The 22,301-nt window shown below is 52.5% G+C and overlaps 1 protein-coding gene across 3 annotated transcripts in view; it reads right to left on the reverse strand.

Moving 5' to 3' along the window:
* The window catches only part of CLASRP (CLK4 associating serine/arginine rich protein), a 36,785-nt gene that overhangs the window by 5,921 nt on the left and 8,563 nt on the right, over positions 1 to 22,301 (reverse strand). For all 3 annotated transcript variants that reach the window (XR_007519231.1, XM_049900480.1, XM_049900479.1), the window contains exons 3-13: positions 11,416 to 11,513; positions 10,720 to 10,821; positions 10,416 to 10,495; positions 8,116 to 8,200; positions 6,609 to 6,757; positions 5,641 to 5,737; positions 4,562 to 4,640; positions 4,407 to 4,480; positions 3,150 to 3,191; positions 1,280 to 1,495; positions 880 to 1,164 (exon numbers count right to left, since the gene is read on the reverse strand). Coding sequence is in view for 2 of the 3 variants with exons in the window: in XM_049900480.1 (XP_049756437.1) it covers positions 880 to 1,164; positions 1,280 to 1,495; positions 3,150 to 3,191; positions 4,407 to 4,480; positions 4,562 to 4,640; positions 5,641 to 5,737; positions 6,609 to 6,757; positions 8,116 to 8,200; positions 10,416 to 10,495; positions 10,720 to 10,821; positions 11,416 to 11,513 (1,307 nt within the window). In the remaining variant the exon portion in view is untranslated. The remainder of the gene's footprint in view (positions 1 to 879; positions 1,165 to 1,279; positions 1,496 to 3,149; positions 3,192 to 4,406; positions 4,481 to 4,561; positions 4,641 to 5,640; positions 5,738 to 6,608; positions 6,758 to 8,115; positions 8,201 to 10,415; positions 10,496 to 10,719; positions 10,822 to 11,415; positions 11,514 to 22,301) is intronic.

Consider the following 22,301-nt stretch of genomic DNA (forward strand, 5'->3'; position numbering starts at 1 on the left):
AGACTTTCAACTTCTCTGGGGCGAGAGGAAGACTGGGCCACACCAGGCCTGTCAGATGGGACATGTGCTCCCCAGGTCACCAGGGTGCACATGGCCCTCCACTTTCCCTGCTGGCCTCTCCCCAGCCCAGCTAGCTGACTTTGAAATCCACGACAACAATGACACAGACAACAATGCTGCCAACACTAAGAGTGCTCGGCCACTTCTGAGCACTTCCCGTGGCTCTACTTGTTGCGCCCTCACAACAACTCAACGCAGTGGGCACTCTCAACATTGTTACTGTACAGACGGAGAGACAAGGCTGAGCTGGCACCCAGGCAGTCTGCTCCACAGTCTGTGCTCTCGACCACCGAACCCCGGTGCTTTCCCGAGAGCACCCCGACCCACTGGGGAAAGGGGATGGCTCGCTCTCCCAGACAACATTCCTTCTCACCTGTCTGCGTGCTCGCCCATGAAGGGCTGCCTGCCTACCCCTCCCCCCGCCCCAACACACAGGAGCTCTCCCCAGCCCAGGTCCCATCCCTCACTGCAAACTAGAGTGACTATGCAGCTTCACCTCCTCGGCCTGGGACACCTGACAGCAGAGGCGTCGTCCCCCTCTCAGAACACAAGGCCCCCAAGAAGAAACGACACTCAGTCTCTCTCAGCCCTGAGCTCGGAGAACAGCACGAGCTTGGACTCTGGACAGAGTGGGCACAGCCCTCCTTCACACAGGGAGCTCCGCGGAATAGTGGCCTACACCTGCCCCTCAGACCCGGCATCCTTTGAACATGGTGGCCATGTCCCCTACTTCAGAGCATGGCTCCCTGAAATCCAAGTCCATGCCCATCCCACACACTTGGGGCCCCACACTCGTCCCACACACCAACCTGCACCCACCTGCTTCTGCGCCGGGGCCCATAACCACCACGCCGGGCGGGTGAGCGGGAGTAGCGGTGTCCGTCCCGGGAGCCCCCACCTGAGTGGCGCCGGCCACGGCTACGGGAGCGTGAGTAGCGCCGGGAGCGGGACCGGGAACGGGACCAGGAGCGGGAGCGGGAGCGGGCGTGGCGGCCAGAGCGGTAGTAGCCCCCACCTCGGCGGGAGCGGGAGCTGGAGCGAGAGCTGGAGCGGGAGCTGGAGGTCCTCGAGGCGGAGGAAGAAGAGGAGGATGAGGAGCGGCGGCTGCAGGCAGGGCACGGAAGGGCGGTCAGCACGGCCCTGGACCACGGCCCCGCACTGCCCCGGGTCCCCCTCAGGATGGCGGGGGCATAGGGCGGGTGGTGTGAGCGTTACCGACCGGGCACTGGCATTACGTCCCGGTGTGGGGCCGCCGGGCTGAGGGGGTGCAGGGGGCTTCCCTGTGGCAGCCCCTGATGCGGCAGCTGCAGCTGCAGCTGCGGCTGCCTCCTCATCACTGCCCCCAAAGCTGGTAATGAATGTGATCTTCTCCTCGCGGCCTGGGGTCGGGGAGCGGGAGCGGGAACGTGACTCTGAGCTGGACTCGGAGGGTGACCTACAGAGCAGGGGGAACGGGGCTCATTCACCAGGCTCCCCAAGTCTGCCCACTAGATAACCAGACATGCTGTGGGGCAGCAGAACCAGAGCCGCGGGGCCCCACAGCAACACTGGAAACCCCACACCAAGGAACCAACCCAAAACAGCAGAAAGAGACCAGCTATGCACAAGGATTTGGTTCCTGATGACAAAGCCTTTTCAAAAATAGCCAGGAGTGGGATGCAGACCCCAAATTCTCATAAAAAGACCAGACTGGATGGTCTGACTGAGACTAGAAGGACCCTGCAGGTCATGGTCCCCAGACCCTCTGTTAGCCCAAGACAGGAACCATTCCCAAAGCCAACTCTTCAGACAGGGATTGGACTGGACTATGGGATGGAAAATGATACTGGTGAAGAACGAGCTTCGTGGATCAAGTAGGCACATGAGACTATGTGGGCAGCTCCTGTCTGGAGGGGAGATGGGAGGGCAGAGGGGGCCAGAAGCTGCCCGAATGGACACGTGGAGAGAGAGTGGAGGGAAGGACTGAGCTGTCTCATTAGGGGGAGAGCAACCAGGAGTGTAGAGCAAGGTGTATGCACATTTTTGTATGAGAGACTGAACTGATTTCTAAACTTTCACTTAAAGCACAACACAAATTAAAAAAAAAAAAAAAGCCAGGAAAGCAAATGACAGAAAACCGCGTTCACTTTACTTGGCTGTTAAAAACAGACAAGAAAATCTACGCTTAACACAGAAAGTTTCCCGCCATATATCACACAGGAACCAGCTGCCATAAAGTCGATTCTAACTCATGGCGACCCCATGTGTGTCAGAGAAGAACTGTACTCCACAGGGTTTTCAATGGCTGGGCTTTTGGAAGTAGATCGTCAGGCCTTTCTTCTGAGGCATCTCTGGGTGGCTTCAAACCGCAAAACTTTCAGTTAGCAGCCGAGCACATTAACCATTTATACCACACCCAGGGACTCCCAATATATCCAGTGGGGTGAAAACGCGAGTTATAAAATGTTAACGATGGCACAATTCCATCTTTATAGAATAAAAAAAAAAAGACTTGGTATTAATAATAATTCTTATCTATACCAGACATTTTCCTGAAAGTTTAACAGGTTTTATCTCAACTAACTGCACACTAGGCCATGAGGCAGAGGCCACCTTCCTCCCGTTCTAAAGAGAGAATAGAGCTCAGAGAGGTGCGGCCCCTTCCCGAGGCTGCAGAGCTCAGATGAGGAGGACTGGGGGTCAGACTGAGGTCTAGCCCTTATCAAAGCCCCTGCCCTCTCCACCACCCACCCACCTCCACACCCAGGTAATTCTAGGCCTTTATTTCTCACTGGTTATTTTGAGAGACTTGATTTCTAAGTCACAGCTATCTGCCATGTTTGATCATTTTTAACACAAGACTGCACAATTACATTTAAAATCAGAAAAATGAAATAAGTGTTCAAATTTTTAAAAAAGGAAACAAAATTGGGAAAGCAGGCCTAACAATCTAGGGAAGAGAAAAATGATTCAAACCCAAAGCTGACCCTAAGTGCTAAGAGACCCTAGAACACATCGCCCAGGATGGCCTACAGGATGGCCCCTGTCCCCGCTGCCCCCTAGTAGCCCAGGATCTCAGGCCCCACCTCTCCTGGGCCCCTGGGACTCACCGCTTATAGGGGTCGTAGGTGGGGCTGTCTCGGCGGGCATAGCTATGGAGAGAACGGGGTGGGGACAAGTGGGGGCTTGAGGTCTGAGCAGGCATAGAATTGAGTCCAGCCCCCCAGCCTAGGGGATCAGGCCAGGCAAAATCAGGAGGGGCTGAAGCCCACTGAGTGTCCTGTCCTGATTCCTCCACCTACCCCGGCTCAGATCTGTCCAAAGACAAACCTCGGCCCCTCCCAGCACGCAATGCCCCAGACCATCCTGACCGTGAGCAACAAAGTCTCTGGCAACCTCAGTCCTGCTTCGGCTTCTGACCTCAGACTGGAAGCACTGCTCCTTCCTCTCCATGTCCCCTGTTACACTAACTTGGGTCCTGGCTTCTTGATGATGATGTTTAAACTAAAATAGCTTTCATGTCTTCAATGCTTCCTACATACCAGGCACTAACTGCTCATGACCATTCATTCAATTCCTCTTTGTAACGACCCTCTGATAGGGTACCATGAATATTCATTCATACTTTACAGCTGAGATAGCTGAGGCCCAGAGAGGTGAAGTCACTTGCCCAGGGTCACACAGCTCATAACTGAAGGAACGGGATTCAAACCCAGCACCTAGGCTTTCATGCACTACACTACTGTGCGCCTGTACATGGTGACGATGGGCAGAGCAGCGCTGCCCTCCAATAAACGTTTTCAGACCCAGCACCAAACCCTGCACCCACATCATGTCACCAAAGTCTCACAGAAACCCTCAATGGCCGTCCTTGAACAGGCTCGCCACCAGCCACACAGCTTCATCCAAACCTGCCCCGAGACCTCCAGGTGGGGTCATCGTGGCAGGTCTCAGAGCACTGTTTCCTGACAGAGGAAACTGAAGCTCAGACAGGAAGTGCTAGCCACATGCCCAAACTGTGACAGCACCAATGGGACTCCAGGGCCAGGCCTGGGCCTCCCAGCTCTTCCAGCCAACCCTGCAATAGCCTGCACTATGCACTGCCTCCCCACTGGCTCCTGAGAGCACAGTAAGGGTCCCATGAGTGGGACAGCTAATGGGGAGGGGGTCCACACACCCCTCAAGGCCACACCTACCTCTAAACCTCTCCTGGGGGAATCAACTGCTCCACCTGGAGGTCCCTCTCCTTGAGCTGCAAGTCCACCTCCAAAGTCTTCCTGGCCCTGAGCCCCTGCCCTGCCCCCAGGCTCCTCAGTGCCCCCGCAAGACTGACACTGACAAGGGTTAGCACAGGGGAGAAGGCCTACCTGGGTGGGCTGATTTTGCGGCCCCTTAGCCGCTTCTCCCGGAACTCCCTTCGCTGGCGTCGGGAACGACGGCCCTAGGGTGGGGAGCACCAGGCAGGTGAGGGTGTGCCCCCCAGGTACCCGCTGCTCCCCAGGCTTATAGGCCCCACCCTTACCGAGTACATGGCCTTCTCCTCCTCCAGGGCCTTGGCGTGCTTGATGGCCTCTGCCTCCTCCTTGTCTTTCCGGAGCATCCTGGGTAGGAGAGTGAAGGTCATGGTAGAGGAGGGGCCAGTCACAGGATGGTGAAGGGTCACAGGCAGAAGGTGGTGAGGGGGCCTGTGCCATCCCGGGGTCTCTCATTCGTTAGATAATGATCTGTTGAGCACCTACTGTGTGCCAGTCAGGTGCTGTTTTAGGTGCTGGAGACTCAGCATTTAAAAAAAAAAAAAAAAAGCTCATCCCCATGGGCTTCCATTCTAGGAGAGCCAACAGACGATGAACATGGTAGTAAACCACAGCGCATGTCAGATGGTGAGAACCCTGACAGGAGAAAGCAAGCATGGAGGGGGACAGGAAGTGCAGGGGGTGGACAGAGGCTGCAGTTTACACAGGGTGGTGGCAGGGAAAGTGACATCTGAAGAGAAACCTGTGCTGAGGGCAGGTGGAGGACCAGCAGTCAGGGTGGCCCCGAAGAGGGACGGGCCTCAGGCATCTGGGGAGCAAGGAGGCTGTGAAGGCTGAGGTAGCAGAGTGTTCGGGAGGAGGAGATGCTGTCAGGAGGGAGATGGGTCTGGACAGGCAAGGCCTCGTGGGCCGTGGTGAGGACGCTGGCATTTCCTGAGTGATCAGAGCGTGGCAGGGCTCTGCACTGACTCAGGTTTACTCTGTTTCCGACTCACTGCTCTGCTAGCTGGGGCCAGTCTGTGAGATCCTGTGAGTGAGGAACTCGGTGCTGGGAGCACAGGGGAGAGGCCGAGTGCATGAGCAGATGAGGGAGGCCTTTCCACTAGGGGGCGCTGTCCACCAGGCCCAGAGCCCTCCCTGAGGTGGCACGCTGACGCTGAGTAATGGTGCTGCAGCCTCGCTTTCTGCACAGGTAAAGGGCTCACCAGTGCCCACCCCTGGGTTCTAGAGCCTGCGTGTGGGGTTCTGGGCGCAGGGGCAGATACGGGAATGTTCAGGAACAGGGTGGCAGGAAGAGGCTTGAGTGGGGCCCACAGGGGGCAGAGGGGAGCTGGTCGGCAGCCCTCACCTGACGAAGTCACCATCGGCCATGCCATAGGTTGTTGCCTGCTTGTTGAGATCTGCCACCTGCTCCTGGTTCAGTTCATCCACGTCCACCTCCACATCTGCACCAACACATAAGCTGTCAGGGGTGGAAGCCCCCGTGCAGGGACAGGGGAGGGGGGACAGTGCCCCGGGATGGGGTGCCGGGGGTGCCCACCAGCCTCAAGGCCACTTCAGGGAGGGACCGGTCGGGCCTGGTGTGTCTGGAGGCCTCCTGAGGAGAGCGTGACACTGTGGTGGGGTGAGGGGGACTGGAACTGGGGGCTGTGGTAGAAGGCAGAGGGGACAAATGGAGGGGGTGGGATGGAGGACTGAGATGTGTGGCTGGAGAGCGAGGGGCCAGTGGGGGTGGGCAGATGGGCAGATGAAGACTCAGGTGGGTGTGCGCGGGGCCTAGGAGGATGGTAAGTGGAGGTGGGATGGACGGACGGACGGACAGAAAGCTCAGGGTCTGACGGAGAGCGGACGCACAGACAATGGCTGAGCAGACAATGGTGCTGAGTGAGCGAGAGAGTGAAGGCTGGAGCCAGACTGAGGATGCTGGATGGGTATTCAGGTGGGGAGGGGCATGGTGGAGGGCAAGGCAGAGGCTTAGGGGTGGCTCTGTAAACAATGGCCATTTGGTGTGCAGAGGAGACAGAAAGCAGAGGGGGAGACAGCCAGCCCAAGCAGATGAGAACAGAGCCTGAACCTTGCTGAGGAAAGTATCATGAGAAATGAGAGAGCACCACAGGGAGACAGACAGAAAAACGAAGGCAGGGAAGAGAGGAGAGCATGGCTGCGACAGGGCGGGAAGGGAGGAGGCTGGCGCGGCCCGGAGCAGGGTGAGGAAGAGAGGGCTTGTAATCGTGGGGTGCCCCACGAGGGTGAGGGTCGAGACACAGAAACGATGCCCGGGGACTGCGGGTGGGGAGGGCAGAGAGGGGACCCCACCGATGTCGGGGATGACCTCATCTTCGTCCGAGTTGCTCTCCTCCTCTGCCGGCGACTCCTCCTCCTCTGGCTTCTCCGCCACCTTCTCCACCTCGGCCACTGTGCTATCTTCATAGGTATAGCCGATGGACGCCTTCTTCTCCGCCAGCCTGGGCAGGGAAGTCGTAAGAGGGGCAGGCCCAGTGGACAAGAGGTCATGGGCGGGACACAGCCACCGTGACCAGCCCTGAGGGCCCGCCTCACTCCTTCCCAAGCCCCACACACTTAGCTCTCTGCACGCCAGCCTCTAAGTTCCCAGGCAACACAGGACGCTGGCCTCCAGGCCCTTCCACATGCTCCCCCCCACTCTGGAAGCCCTCTCCTCCACCACGCACCAGCTCCCCTCATCCTCCAGGCCCCAGCTTCCAGCAAGTCCTCCTTGACCCGCCCCCCAAGGGGGGTGGAGCGCTGCCCTGAGTCACACTATCAGGGGATGGGGCCATTTCCCCCACTGGACTGAGTTCTGAGGGCACAGCATGGAGCTATCTTGGGCAACAACGCGCCCTCAGCATTGCCCAGAAGAGAGCAGGAGTCTTGCGAAGGGCTGCTGTGAACTAGTTTAGTGGACATTCCTGAGGTCTTCCCAGCGCCCAGCCTCATCCCGGAAGCTGACATAAGCAGCGTCCTCAGGGAGCTCCCAGTCAGGTTGTGTGAACAATCTTAGGTGGAGGAAAGCAGCAAATGCATCAGGCCACCCAGAAGGAAGGCCCGGGAGCAGGAGGGAAGGACCCCCTGAGGAAAGTGCTGGTCCCCTGGGTCAGGGCTCCAAAACTGCCCGTGGACAAAAAAAACCGTGCCCTTGGAGGATGGAAAGGTAACACTGGCAGAAAGAATAGCGTGTACAAAGGCAGAAGGACATTGAGTATGGTCAGACTAGGGTGGAGGACAGAAGCCGGACAGACAGCCCCAGGTGTGGTTCCTCAGGGAACACTCCCTAGAGGCTGCTCCAAGAGAAGGGCCCCACAGTTCCCAGCCATTCCTCAAGGGACACAACTCTGAAAAGGCCTTTCCATAGTGACACGAGCTACTGTTGCTACGAGCTTAGTATATACACCAGGCGCCAAGACAAGTGCCAAGCGCCCTATCAGCTCAACCTCTGACAATCCTCACAAATGCAGGCAGTGGAGGCTCCTGTCAGCCCAATTTGCAGGGGAGAACACCAAGGCTCAGGGAGGGAAGCCCCACTGGGGGTCCCAGCCAGGGTTCACACCAGGGCCATCCCTCCACAGGGCCTGTCTCAGAGCTGCACTGCCCACTGCACCACAAGCTGAAAAGCACAGGGGAAAACCTTCCACAAACACTTGCCCTCTGTCTGTAGCTTGCGTTAATTGTATTAAGTATACTAATTGAGCGAAAACCCACTAGGTGCCAACACTGGCCCCAGCCCTGGGAGGCATGGTGGACAGGGTGGACAAAGCTGTGGCCGGGTGGGCCCAGAGCCCTCCTGCCTCCCCCAAGCCCGGCTCACTTCTTCTTCTCGTCCTCACTGGGTCTCTGGAGGCCGCCATACAACTCGTCGATGTAGATCTGGTACAGGCACTGCTCCTCTGAGACTGCAGCAAGGCAAGGGCACGTGGGTCAGGCAGGTCAGGGACACCCAAGAAGGCAGTGGGGGCCAGATGGGCAGGTGCAACCCAAGTGATGCTGGGGACGGAGTCACTGATTCCAGAGAATGACCAACTGTCTATGGGGACCCGGGAACTGCAGCAGAGCCCTGGCTACACCACTTAACGCCACGTGACCCTGGACGAGTGACTTAGCCTCTCAGGCTCCACTTTCCTTTTCTTTTAAAAAAAAATAATAATTTATACTATTTTTGTTCTTAGCGAAAATATACACAACAGAAAAAAACCTGTTGCCGTAGAGTCAATTCCAACTCATAGCCAACCTACAGGACAGAGCAGACCTGCCCTGTGGAGTTCCCAAGGCTGTCATCTTCACGGAAAAAGACTACCACATCTATATTCCACAGAGCACCTGGTGGGTTCGAACCACCGACCTTTTGGTTAGCCAAGTGCTTAACAACTGTGCCACGAGGACTCCTTATACATGGCAGAACATACACAAAAACTCAACAATTTCTACACGAGCAATTTAGTGACACTGATCATATTCTTCAAGTTGTACAACCATTCTCACCCTCTCCCAAGTTGTTCCTCCCTCTGAACATAAACTCACTACCCCCTAAGTTTCCTGTCTAATCTTCCGAGTTTCTGTTGTGAGCCCTGGTGAGCTCACCTCCCCGAGCGTCAAGCCCTGCTGCTCTGCCCACAAAGGCCATCTCTCCGTGCCTCCAGTGCCGGCTCCCTCCCCCTCACCACGGAGCTCCTGGCCACTCTTCATTGACCTCAGGCTCGGTCAAGCACCTCCTGTCGTATTTTTCTCAGGGAACAGCTCACTGTCCGTCATAACACACCTTTGCTTGTAATTACCTGCCTGCTTCTGGAGCTGCGGCCCTCTCCCCGACTAGACCCCTGGTCCCAGAACACTGCCGGACACACCGCAGGTGCTCAGTAATTGTTGTGGGAACAAATGAATGCAGCATCAGAGAGGACTAAGGAAACCCTGGCTCCACCACCAGGAACCTGCATGGTCTCACGTAATAGCAAAAGCAACAGCCGAATCAACAACGAACAATGTACCTGATTTCAGGCCTCCCCTGGAGATTTTGGAAAACTGATTCTGAAGATGCAAAATATCTTAGAGACAAAGAAATGTGGACTAGCGAACCTGTCTGGAGGGCCAACTGTGCACCAGGCTTTATACACGTGGCATCACGGAGCCCTCATGGCCACCTCGTGGGACAGAAACTGGGACCAGCCCCACAAAGAATCCCCCTTCCCCTAACCCCACAGGAGAAGAGGGGTCTCTAGTCCCTCTTGACAAATCTGGAGCTTTCTACCAGGAGGGAGCAGTGCTTAAAGGACACAGGTCCCAGCTCAGATCCAGAGAGGTGAGTAAACCAGCCCCTGAGCTCTGAGCCCTGACTGGCACCCCTATAGATGGAGCACCACCCCTGCCTTGCAGGGCGGTTGTGCAGATGTAATGGGGGAACACAGACAAAGCCCAGTCTGTCTGGCCCAAACTGCTCCAGCCAAGCCTCCATCTCCTCACTTGTTAAAGGGTGGTAGGGGTGACGCTGGGCTTGGTGAAAAATACTGGGCGTACATAAACACTTCGCAAGTTAAAAAACACTATTAGTTTAACAAGGAGAAATGTCCTCTTCAGAGCTGACACTGTAATCCAGAGGCAGGGAAAATACACGGGAAAAAAAATGTGCTGTCGCTACTTCCCCAAGCTTTTAGGGAAAAAAGACTGTAGTATCAGAGGATCTGGACTGTGAAGACCAGTCTCCATCAAATCAATTCCAACTCATGTGACCCCCTCCCTGCATTACACAGTAAAACTGCTCCACAGGGTTTTCTTGGCTATAATCTTTACGAAAGCAGATCGCTGGGCTTTTCTTCCGTGGGACCACTAGGTGGATTTGAACGGACAACCTGTAGGTTAGCAGCCGAGTGCAAACCATTTTTGTCACCAGGGACCTTCTGGACTGTACAGGATCACCTAACTCAGCAGACATCTTCTGTACCAGCTCGAGACAGGCCCCAGACCAGGGAGATGAGGACAGAGCACGTCCAGGACAGGGCTGGGACCAGAGCCATGGCCCTTCAGTAGAAAGTGCTTGGGTAACACTTCTCCCCAGACTTGTCTAAGCCCTTCCAGTCTCCAGGGGCCCCCAGCCCCACTGCTCGCCCCATCACTCACTGCCAGCAAAGTCGTTCTGCACCAGGCCACGATAGCGTTCGTAGTTACATTTCCTCTCATCCGACTCTTGTTCTGGGGAGCTTTGGGGAGGTCAAGATCTTGAGGTCGGAGGGAGTGGGGAGACCCCACCCCAAGCCAGCAAAAAGGAGGGGCCTGGCTCAGGCTCCTGGCGGGGAAGGGACTCCTCCCTCCTCACACTTCCTTTCCAGGAAGATGACAGGCAGATAAGAGCCCAGGGACAGAGGGGACAAGGAGCTGTGCTGGGCCTGACAGCCGGCTGACAGCCTCCAGGGAGGCAGCTTACATGGTGGTGAGCAGCGGGGGGGTGTAGTCAGGGATGTGGTCCAGGTGGGCGCGGACGTCGAAGCGGTCGATCATGTTGTTGGTGTCCCCCTGCCAGGGCATCCTGGGAGGAGGGACAGAGAAGCAAGGAGCTCGTTTAGGGGTCCCCATCCCCCAAGACACCAAGTAACTGTTCCCTGCCACCTCAGCCCACTCAGATCTCCATACCAGGGCCCCCACCCCCACCTCCCTTTGACCAGTCTCTTATGCTATAGCTCCCCCTGAACCAATATTCAGGCTCCTGGCACCTGGAGTGAGCCAGTCGTTTAGCCACCCCTGGGAACACCAGGGCCCCGTTTCTCAAAATCAGGAACAATGAGGAACTTGAACGAAATCCCAGGGATCACATGCTGAGGCCCAGTCACCCCAAGACATCTCTCTCTGGTAACCCACTCCTTGCTTCTCTGGGCCTCTGGCCCCAGCCCCACTCCTTCCCCTCGAAGGCCTCCAGCTACCACAGGAGGACCAGCCCAAGGCCTCCTTCCCAACCCCCAGCTGCCTGCCTTAGCCTCTGACAGTCACCTTCACCTGCAAGCCAAGCCTCCCCTGCCTCTCAGTCCCTCAAGTCTGTCCAGATTCCCAGGGTCTCTGCTCCAGACTGCACAACACCTCAGCCCTCAGTCACAACCATTACTCTGCCCCCCAAACTCAGTCTTACATGTTAACGGGGCTCTCGGCAGCCAGGGCGACTGCAGAATCCAGGTGCACCTTGCAGGCTCGGCCGTGTACCTGCAGGAACTGGGCGGGGTCCTTCTTCTGCAGGGACAGACAGGACAGGGTCACCACCCACAGGCTCCAACCCTACGGTCCTACAGCCGAGCTCAGCAACAAGCCCACCTCTGAGTTTAGGCAGAGTCATCCCTCGGAGGTGAACAACCACGCACACATGGGTCAGGGAGGGCAGCGCTAATGAGGCCACCAGACCTCTGGGGACAGGGGACCATCTCCTAACACGGTGGTGGCAAGAGGTTCTGAGCACTGCTCCAATCTTCTGCACAGCTACTACCAGGACATTACTCTCGATGATGTCACCCTCCCCTCACCCCAAGGCCACTGGACCAGCCTATAGGCACCAAAACCAAACAAGCACACGAAAGACACTCGATGTAATCAAGGCAGTGCACAACAAAACCACACCTGCTAAGATGGGATAGCCATAATCAAAACGACAATGACAAGTGCTGTCGAGGATATAGGGAAATTAGGTTCTTCAAAAAGTTAAACATAGAATTTCTACATTATTGTTGTTAGCTGCTGTTGAGTAGACTCACGGCAGCCCCGCATGTGCAGAGTAAAACTGCTCCGGAGGGTTTTCTGGGCCATGACCTCTCAGGACCACATCGCCAGATTGAGGTGCCCCTGGGTGGATGTGGATGGACAGCCTTTCAGTTAGTAGTCCCGTGCTTAACCATCTGTGCCACTCAGGGACTCTAGAATTTCCCTATGACCAGCAATTCCACTCCTAGGTATACACCCCAGAGAACTGAAACCTGGTGTTCAGACAAGTACCTGTACGTGAATGTTGATAGCAGCAACTACTCACAACAAGTCGAAAGGTAGAAACAACCCAAATGCCTATCAACGGATGAACGGATAAACAAAAGGTGGTGTATTCATGCAATGGAATACTACTCAGTCAAAAAGAGAAAACAAGCTCTGCTACCACGTGGATGAACCTCGAAAGAAGCCAGTCACAAAAGGCCAGGCACTATGAGATTCCAGTTCTATGAAAGGTCCAAAACAGACAGGTCCAGAGACAGAAAGTAGATGAGTGGTTACCTAGCACTGGGGAGGTCGGAGGGAATGAGGAGGGACTACTGACAGCTCCGGGGTTTCCTTTTGAAAATGTTCTAGAATTGATCGTGGTGATGGCTGCACAACCCCATGGATACACTAAAAACCACTAAACTGTTCACTTTAAATGGGTGAACTGTATGGAATGTGAGTTATATCCCCATAAAGCTATTAAAATGAAAAAAAGACACCAAGATGGGGGAGCACGTCCTGAGTCTGTGCCCTCAGACCTGAGCCCGTGGGAGGGACACAATTGTAAGTCACTATAACAGGGTCTTGAAAAGGATCAAATCCAGCAGCAGCGGCTCCTGGGGCAGAGTTTCCAAAGCACCACCCCAGAGAGACCCACCAGAGCTGAGGGAGGGGTAGCTGGTGTTATCCATTCAATCCTGGCTGTGCGCCTGTCAGCGCCCACCCAGAGTCCAGCCACCTCTCACCGCCGCCCCCCACCAGGTCCAGCCAGCATCTCCTTTCACCACCTCACTAGGATCCCTGCTGCCACCTTTGCTCACTACAGTCTATCTGCCATACGGCGGCCAGAGGGAATCTGCTGCTAAAACCTATGAGGCCTCCTCTGCTCAGAGATCACTTGATGAGTAAAGCCAACACTGTCCACAGACCACAAGGCCCGGCTTGTTCTGGTCTGTCCCCCATGGCCCCTGCCCCCCACTCTGCTCCAGGTATATCTGAGCTCCCATTCGGGACCTCCAGACTTGCTGCTCCTGGGGCCTGTAATGTTCTTGCACATGGCTGCTCCCTCGCTATCTCACCTCGCCTTGTAGAAGCCTACCTCGTGGACACTATTGAAGTAGCTCCCCACCCACTTTATATACTCTATCCCCTTAACCCTGCTTCTTTCTTCACCCGATGTTACACTTCACATTCATCCCACACTAGAATGCAAATCCCATGGCGGGGGCGGGTAGCTCTGTTTCACTCACTGCAGGATCCCCAGTGCCTAGAGGGGCCGGCGCACAGTAAGCACTCAGAACACTGACAGAGGGCAGGAGAAGAGGAATCCTCACAACAGATGGGGAGGCTGAGCCCCTTCAGAAAAAACGTCACCTCCAATTTTCAAAGCTCTGAACTTCCTGGCTCTATCTCCATGCCAGCCCCGCCCCAGCCAGCAGAGCTCAGGAGCAGGGTGCTGTGTACGAAGCTGAGAGACACTGCTACAGTGACCACAGCTCATGAATGGGCCAGGTGCTGGGCAGCTGTCATCCTTACTTCCCACTTGGAGAAACGGAGGGTAGGACACATCCCAGACCCAGGGTCCGACAGGGGCAGTACTGGTGAACTCCAGCTCCCCATCCTTCCCCTCACTCACCCCCTCGCAGTGCCTCCCTCGGCCGCACAGCACATCCAGCTCCCTCAGCCCCATGACAGCTGCTGGCCCAAGTCCAAGGCGAAGATCCCATTGTGCTCCTGAGGCTGCTCTGGGCCACATGCCCAGGTCCTACAGCAGCCAAGGCTCGAGAAACACTGGTTGCCGTCCCGACTTTGGCAGGTAAGGGGAAGCCGTTGGCAGCATTGACGCTGCAGACGGGAAAAATACACTGAGCTGGATGTAAGGACCCGGAGTCCAGGGCCTAGCTCTATCAGAAGATTCTGGAAAAATCAATGCGCTGCTGCTAGCTGTAGTTTTCACATCTCATAACTAGGGGCCAACGAGAACAACTTCTGTCTTCTAGGCAGTTACTAAGAGCAGGCATTGAGTTACACACATTTTCTCACTCAAACTTACCAATCATAGGAAAACCAGAAGCTACTGAGCTGACTATGACTCACGGCCATCCCGTGTGTGTCAGAGCCGAACTGTGCCCTACGGGTTTTCCAATGGCTGATTTTTTGAACGGAGACTACCAGGCCTTTCTTTGGAGGCACCTCCGGGTAGACACGAACCTCCAACCTTTCAGTGAGCAGCTGAGCTCTTAACCATGTGCACCACTCAGGGACTCCCCAACCACAGAGGAGTGGTTATATTCTCATCCCCATGTTAGAGGTGAGGTAACTGAGGCTCAGAGGGGTGAGACCCACTTGCCTAAGATCACACCAATAAATAAGTAGAACTAGAATTGGAACCCAGATGGTCCTGAATCCAAGATCCACTCTGAACCACTGGCCTATCCTGCCTCTAGGATCAGATGCCGTCAGAAGAGTTCAAGTCATTCAGCTGTTCGTTTGTTCATTCAACTGTTAGACAGGCACCTACTGCACATTAGGCCCTGTACTGGGGACATGACAGCGACGGGCTCTATCCATACCAGCCCAGCCACAGCCAGCAGAGCACAGGAGCACAGCGGTGCTGTGTGGGGAGCTGAGAGGGACACTGCTACAGTGACCACAGCTCATGTACAGGCCAAGCGCTGAGCAGCTGTCATCCTCAGTTCCCACCTGGAGAAACAGAGGGTGGGACACATCCAAGGCCCAGGGTCAGGCAGGGGTGGCACTGCTGGACTCCAGCTCCCCACCCGGCATCCTTTGACACCTGTTCCGGCCTCACAGCACATCCAGCTATCCTGAGACAGCCCTGGCCCTGTCCTCGTGAGACTCACAGTTCGGTGAAGGAGACAGTCCTGTCCCCCTGCTCTAAGACAGTGACAACCTACTGGAGTGGGCACTGCTGAACTAGGAGAGGCCAGTCTGACCCAGCATGGAGGGTGGGGGAGAGCTTTCTGAAGGAATAGACTTCTGAGCTGACGCCTGCTTATTTCTCAATTTCACATCATAGGGATTGTTTCTTTATCCAAACTACTGATCAAAACAAGAAAGCTGACAAAGACAGGAGGGATGGCAGAACCAGGGTCAGCCAGGCAGTGAAGACTGAGGGAGAGAGCCAGGACCAGGAACAAAACAGGAACAGAGAAACCAGCTCTGTATGGACATACTCGTTCAACCCACCACACTCTGCCTCGGCTTCAACACTTGTCCCACTGCCTCCTTTCTCGGCCCCAGGATAAGAGGAAGAGACCTGTGTGAGCAGCCCCGCCCCTTCCTCAAAGCAGCCACTGGCCACAGCTTGACAGCTCGGATCTCAATGCTGGTCACGTCGGGCAGGGACAATGGCTGCTTGTACAGCCCTGTACCACACAGCACCCCTCGGACACTCGTTCTTAAGCTCCCGTCATCCAGTGAAGAGGGCTGGCTGTCACCAGTGTCTAGAGGGGGGAATGAAGCTCCAGGAGCTTCCCTGTTAACCAGAGGAATGCCTGGAGTCCCAGGCCTTCTGAGTGACCCAAATCCAGCCTTCTTTTCATACACCGTTCCTTGACCTGGGTGCAAATTCCAGCTTGGCCCGGCAATACTAACTTCAATGAACAATAAGAGCTAGTATTTATTAAGCACTAGTTACCATGGGTAGGCCTAGGCTAAGTTGTCTATGTGCCCAATCTCACCAAATCCCTCACACTGTGAGGGAGGAACTCTTATCCTCCATTATTTGGGGCAGACTCCTACTTATCACCAATGTTCACCCCCCTTCTTCAATAACAGCTGTTGTCGTTAATTGCCTTTGAATCGGCTCTGACTCATGGCAACCTTATGGATAGAACAAAACGCTGTCGGGTCCTGCGCCATCTTCATGACCGTTGCTATGTTTAAGTCCACTGTTGCGGCCACTGTGTCAATTCATCTCACCTAGGGCCTTCCTCACCTTCACCAACCCTCTACTTTACCAAACACAATGTTTTTTTCTAGTAATTTGTCTTTCCTGATGACATGTCCACAGTAAGTGAGCTGAGGTCTCACCATCCTGGCTTCTAAGGAGCATTCTGATTTGTTTCTTCCAAGACTGACTTGTTCGTTCTTCCGGCAGTCTGTGGCATAGTCGGTCACCATTCAAACGCATCAATTCTTCTGTTCTGGGCACAAGGCCACTCAAAATACAGTCTACGCCTCTTAGCCTTCCTTGCAGCTGCATGTGACCATGGGACTACTTTCTGGTCAGTGGGATATAAGTGGAAGTGCCATGTGAAAAAGGCAAGCAACCTTCCTTTAACAGCAACTGGCAGGAGCCCCTTTGCCCTTGCTTCCTCCTCCTTGCTGGATGGAATGGAGACATGATAGCTGGAGCCTGAGCAGCCCTCTTAGGGTTTGAGACAACACTAAAAAGGGAAGCCATGTGCAAGTGGACCACAAAATAAAAGGAGCTGAGGTCCCTGAGCAGAACTGCTTGCCTCTAGGCTTTTACATGAAAAGGAAACAAACTTCTACCTCGTTTAAGCCACTGAGATTTAAAATCTCTGTTCCTCACAGCCAAACAGGCTCAGGGAGGCTCACCCAAGGTCACACAACAGGTAAGCGGATATCTGGAACTTAAACCAGAGTCCAAGGACTCCAAGCTCCAGAGCCCTCAGCATTATGGGATTTTGCCTTTTGACTGTGTCCCTTTAGGCAAGTTTCTTCTCTTTTCTAAACCTCTCTGTCTGCAGTACAAGGCCTGGGAGAAGAGGTTAAGGGTCAGAAGGTCTGGGTTAGAATGCCAGCTCTGCCCTCTTGCAATGTGGCCATAGGCTGTGATCCTCTGAGCCTCAGCTTGCTCATCTGTAAAACGGAGATAACAGGGACCACCTCCCAGGCTGGAGTGAGGATTTGATGAAGCAGGCAGAGTCATATGTCAACAGCTCAGCCCAGCAGTTAACACGTAAATGCGCAACACCTGTAGCTGTTATTATCAGTAACATCCGGATCACCCATGCCTACCATCGAGGCCTGCCAGAAGGACAAAATGAGTGGACCAGAGCAGCAGGCACTGGGTCAGGCACACCACAGGCCCTCAGTGAAAGGCAACTATTCATTCCTGAACAAGAAGCCCTGATAGCGCAATGATCAAGCACTCAGCTGCTAACCAAAAGGATGGTAACTCAAACCCACCCAGAGGCTTCGCACGATAAAGACCTGGTGATCTGCTCCCAAAAAAAAAACGTTGCTATTGAGTCAATTCCAACTCATAGCAACCCAATACAACAGAGTAGAACTGCCCCACAGGGTTTCCAAGGTTGAAATCTTCAGGGAGGGGACTGCCACATCTTTCTCCTGTGGAGCTGGGAGGCTCAAATCGCTGACCTTTGGGTTAGCAGCTGATTGTCTAACCACCACACCACCTGGACTCCTCCTGTAAAGATTACAGCCTAGCTTTTTCCAGGTTTTCTTTTTCTGTTGATTTCTACCTTTACTCTGTTGTGGCCAGAGAAAAATACTTTGTGTGATTCCCATCTTTTTAAATTTATCAAGACTTGCTCTGTGGCCTAAAATGTGGTCTATGGTGGAAAATGGTCCGTCTGCACTGGAGTAGAATGCACACTGTGCTGTCGCCGGGTGCAGTGTTCTGTGTGTCTGTTAAGCCTAGTTGGTTTACACTAGCATTCAAGTCCTCTGTTTCCTTGTTCATCTTTCTAGATGTTCTGTCCAATATTGAAAATGGTGTCTTAAAGTCCCCAATTATTACCGTAGTACTATTTCTCCCTTCAATTCTATCAGTGTCTGCTTTACATATTTAGGTGCCCCAATGTTGGGTACATATATGACTGTTAAATCTTGATTAATTGACCTTTTATCATTATATAATGTCCATTTTTATCTCTTTTTGACAGGTTTTGTCTTGAAGTTTACTTTGTCTGATATTAAGATTGCTACTCCAGCTCTCTTTTGGTTATTATTTGCATGGGATATTTTTTTCCATCCTTTCACTTTCAACCTATTTGTGTCCTTCAGTTTAAGGTGTGTCTCTTGTAAACCGCATACAGTTGGATCATGTTTTTTAACCTGTTCTGCCACTATCTGCTTTATGATTGGAGCATTTAGTCCATTTACATTCACTGTAATTACTGCTAGAAACCCTGGTGGCGTACTGGTTAAGTGCTATGGCTGCTAACCAAGAGACTGGCAGTTCAAATTTGCCAGGCGCTCCTTGGAAACTCTATGGGGCCTTCTACATTGTCCTATAGGGTCGCTATGAGTCAGAACTGACTCGATGGCAGTGGGTTTGGTTTTTGGTTTGTAATTACTGCTAAGACGTGGCTTACTTCTGCCATTCTGTTATTTGGTTTTTGTGTGTCTTAAGCCTTCTTTTTTGTCTTTGTCCTTTAGTACTACTTGCTTTTGTGTTTTGTTGGCTTACTGTAATGAGTCCTTTTGGTTCCCTTTCCTTTCATGTATGTTCTTTTACATATTTTCTCAGTGGTTACCATGAATATCACATTTAAGAGCTTATTTATAACTAATTAGGGTAAGGTGGTACCAACTTAACTTGCAAACAAGAAATTCTGTATCTACATCATTTCTCTCCTTCCTCTTTTATTGTTATCTAATTATATCTTTATATCTCATGGGCCCTATAACATAATTTTATCCTGATCTTTTATATATTTGTTATTAAAAAACCTGAAGGAGAAAACATCTGGAATTATCAAGCATTAATACCTTATTATTAGCCCCTATGCTTGTCTATGCACTTCCCTCTTTCTTTTTATATATAGCTTCGAATCACTTTCTAGGGTCTTTTCCCTTCCACCTACAGAACTCCCGTTAGTATTTTCTTTAGAGCCGGTCTGGTGGATATGAACTCTTTATTTCTGTTTGGGAATGTTTTAAATTTCACCCTCACTCCTGAAGGATAGTTTCGCTGGGTATAGTATCCCTGGTTGACATTTTTTTTTTTCCTTTCAGCACCTTAAATGTATCATTCTACTGCCTTCTGCCCTCCAATGTTTCTGAGGAAAAATCAGCACTTATTCTTATTGGGAATCCTTTGTATGGGACTGTTTGCTTCTCTCTCCCTGCTTTCGGGATTCTCTCCTTAATTTTTGAGAGCCTGTGATATGTCTTGGTGTAGATCTCTTCAGGTTTATTCTGCCTCGAGTTTTTTGAGCTTTCTGGACTTGCAGATTCATGTCCTTCGTTAGATCAGGGAAATCTTCTGTCATTATTTCTTCAAATATTCTTTCTGCTCCTTTCTCTCATCTCTTTCTGAAATTCTCATGATGTATATATTAGGTCTCACGTTGTTATCCCCTAATTTCATCAAACCATGCTTAGCCTTCTTGAGCCTGTGTTCTTGTTGCTCGTCAGTGTCTGTAATTTTAACTGTCTTACCCCCTAATCTACTGATTCTTTCTTCTGATCAAATCTGTTGCTAAGTCCTTCTATTGTGTTTCTCATTTCAGTTATTGTCCCTTTCACAGTTGCAACATCTTTTTTTAGATCTTCATTTTATGGTTTTCCTTACTTATGTTTAATGTTGTAACACAGTCTTCCTTTTTTTTTTTTTTTTTTCATTATTTGGTCATCCCGATTGTGCTTTCAGAAACCCTGGTGGAGTAGTGGTTAAGAACTACGGCTGCTAACCAAAAGGTCTCAGTTTGAATCCACCAGGTGCTCCTCGGAAATCCTACAGGGACAGTTCTACTCTGTCCCATAGGGCTGCTATGAATCAGAATCGACTTGACAGCAATGGGTTTGGTTTTTTTGGTTTTACTGTGCTTTCATCCCCTTTGTCATGTTTACTTGGATGGGCCACTGTTTCTCTGTTCTTTGTGATTTTTTGGTTGGGGCAGTGAAGTTTTCAAAGGTATTAACTTTCTCAGTTTTCCCCAGTATTTGGTGTTTTTGCTCACAATACTTTCGGCAAGGAGCCCTGGTGGTGCACCGGTTAAGATGTCGGCTGCTAATCAAAAGGTGAGCAGTGCAAATCTACCAGTCACTCCTTCGAAACCCTATGGGGCAGTTCTAATCTGTCGTATAGGGTCACTATGAGTCGGAATCAACTAGACAGCAATGGTTTGGGTTTTTTTTTGTGGGCGAGGTGCTTTCTGCAAGAACCTCTTAGGTAGGCAGAGCCTTCAGCCTTTGCTTACCATTTCCTCTCCCTCTCTGTGATAGCTCCTTCTCCATCCCTGGTTTAGTTGGGATTCAAAAGTCCAGATCTCATTTTTCAACCTTCGATCTCTCCCAAACACCAGAGAACATGTTGTGGTCAGTCTGTCCACCAGCAAGCACCACCACTCCAGCGAGATATTGTGTACCAATCAATCTGTTCACCAGGTGGCACAGTCCCCTTTCTCTGGTTATTACTCCCATCCCTTCTGTTTCTGCAATCACATTTCTGTTAAAATACCCACACCCAGTGAGCCGCCTTCAGGGTTGGGTGTTGCCCTCCAGTTTTGCCTGAGGTTTCCTTACCTGAGGGCTGCTTAAATCTGAACTGGCTTTCAGGGGACACACAGGCAGACTTCCCACCATTTAACGAGGAAGAGGGTCAATACTCCCCAGAAGGACCTCTGAAAGGGCTGTCTTATTTGTTTCAAAGCCCCAGCTGCCCTGTGGTGGTTGGCAGGAGCAGTCCCCACTAAGATGACCCACCTCCCAACTCTATTATAAGGAACTTTCTATAGGAGTTCATATCAGTACAGCGGCCAACAGTTACTTGTTGGGGTAGGGGTAGTCACACTCTGAATGGACCCCCAGAGAGGTATGCCTTGTTCCTATCAGAGCCCAGCCCATAGTACGTTGGCTATGGGTATAGCATCCACTCAAGATGCCTGCTTCCTGGCATACAGTAGGCTCAGTGAGCAGTCCTCAGCACCAGCTATAAGAGGGTGGCGACAGATCCAAACTGATTCCAGGGAGGTCTCTCCTATCGTTTCAGGGGTCTGACCCATGGGATGCACAAGGAGGCAGGGAGAGTGCTGACTGTGGGAGCAGGCTCCACTGTGGGGACTTTCTGTAGCAGTTAGTAACAGCCTGGCAACCAACAATAACCAGGTGGGGAAGGGGGTATCGCACTCTGGTCAGATTCCCATGGAGGTCTGCCTTCTTGCTATCAGAGATCCCCCAGTGGATCGCTCATTTTGCGTGCAGCCTCCAACCAAGACTCATGCTTCCTAGCACACGGCAGCCTCAGTCAGCAATTTTCAGTGCCAACTGAAAGTGGGGGCAGACTAACCTTAACTGACCCCCAGGGAGGTTTGTCCTGTTGGTTTCAAAGCCCAGAGCTATGGGGTGTGCAGGCAGCCAGGCAGGATGCTGACTATGGACGCAGACTCTACTGCAGAGCCCTTCTGTAGCAATTCACAGCAGTCTTGCAGGTGACAGTGTCTGGGTGAGGGAGGGGTTGTCACACTCCAAAAAGACCTCCATGGAGGTCTGCCTTGCTGCTATAGGAGCCCTCCCTTTAGTATTTTGGCCGTGGGTGTAGCCTCCACTAAAGATGCCTGATTCTTAGCACACATCAGCTTCAGTCAGCAGTCCTCAGCAATGACTGAAAGGGGGAGCAGACAGACCTGAACTGACTCCCCGGGAGGTCTGTCCTGTTGGTTTCAGAGGTCTGAGCTATGGGGTTCACAGAGAGACCAGCAGAGTGTTCAGGGCGGAAATTAATAAAATAGAAAACAGAAAAACAATAGAGAGAATCAATAAAACCAGAAGTTGGTTCTTTGAAAAGATCAATTAAATGGACAAACTTTTAGCTAGGCTGACAAAGATGCAAATAACCAAAATAAAAAATGAAAGAAGACATTACAAGTGACTCAGTAAAGAGAATTATAACATTATGAACAACTGTATGGCAACAAACTGGATAACCTAGATGAAATGGACAAATTTTTAGAAGCACATAACCTACCCAAACAGATTCAGAAGGAATAGAAAATCTCAACGGTCCCATAACAGCTGAAGAGACTGAATCCATGATCAAAAACCTCCCAGCAATAAAGTCCTAGACCAGATGGCTCCACTAGAGAATTCTACCAAACG

Source organism: Elephas maximus, chromosome 11, assembly GCF_024166365.1.
Source record: "Elephas maximus indicus isolate mEleMax1 chromosome 11, mEleMax1 primary haplotype, whole genome shotgun sequence".
Classification (NCBI taxonomy): Eukaryota; Metazoa; Chordata; class Mammalia; order Proboscidea; family Elephantidae; genus Elephas; species Elephas maximus.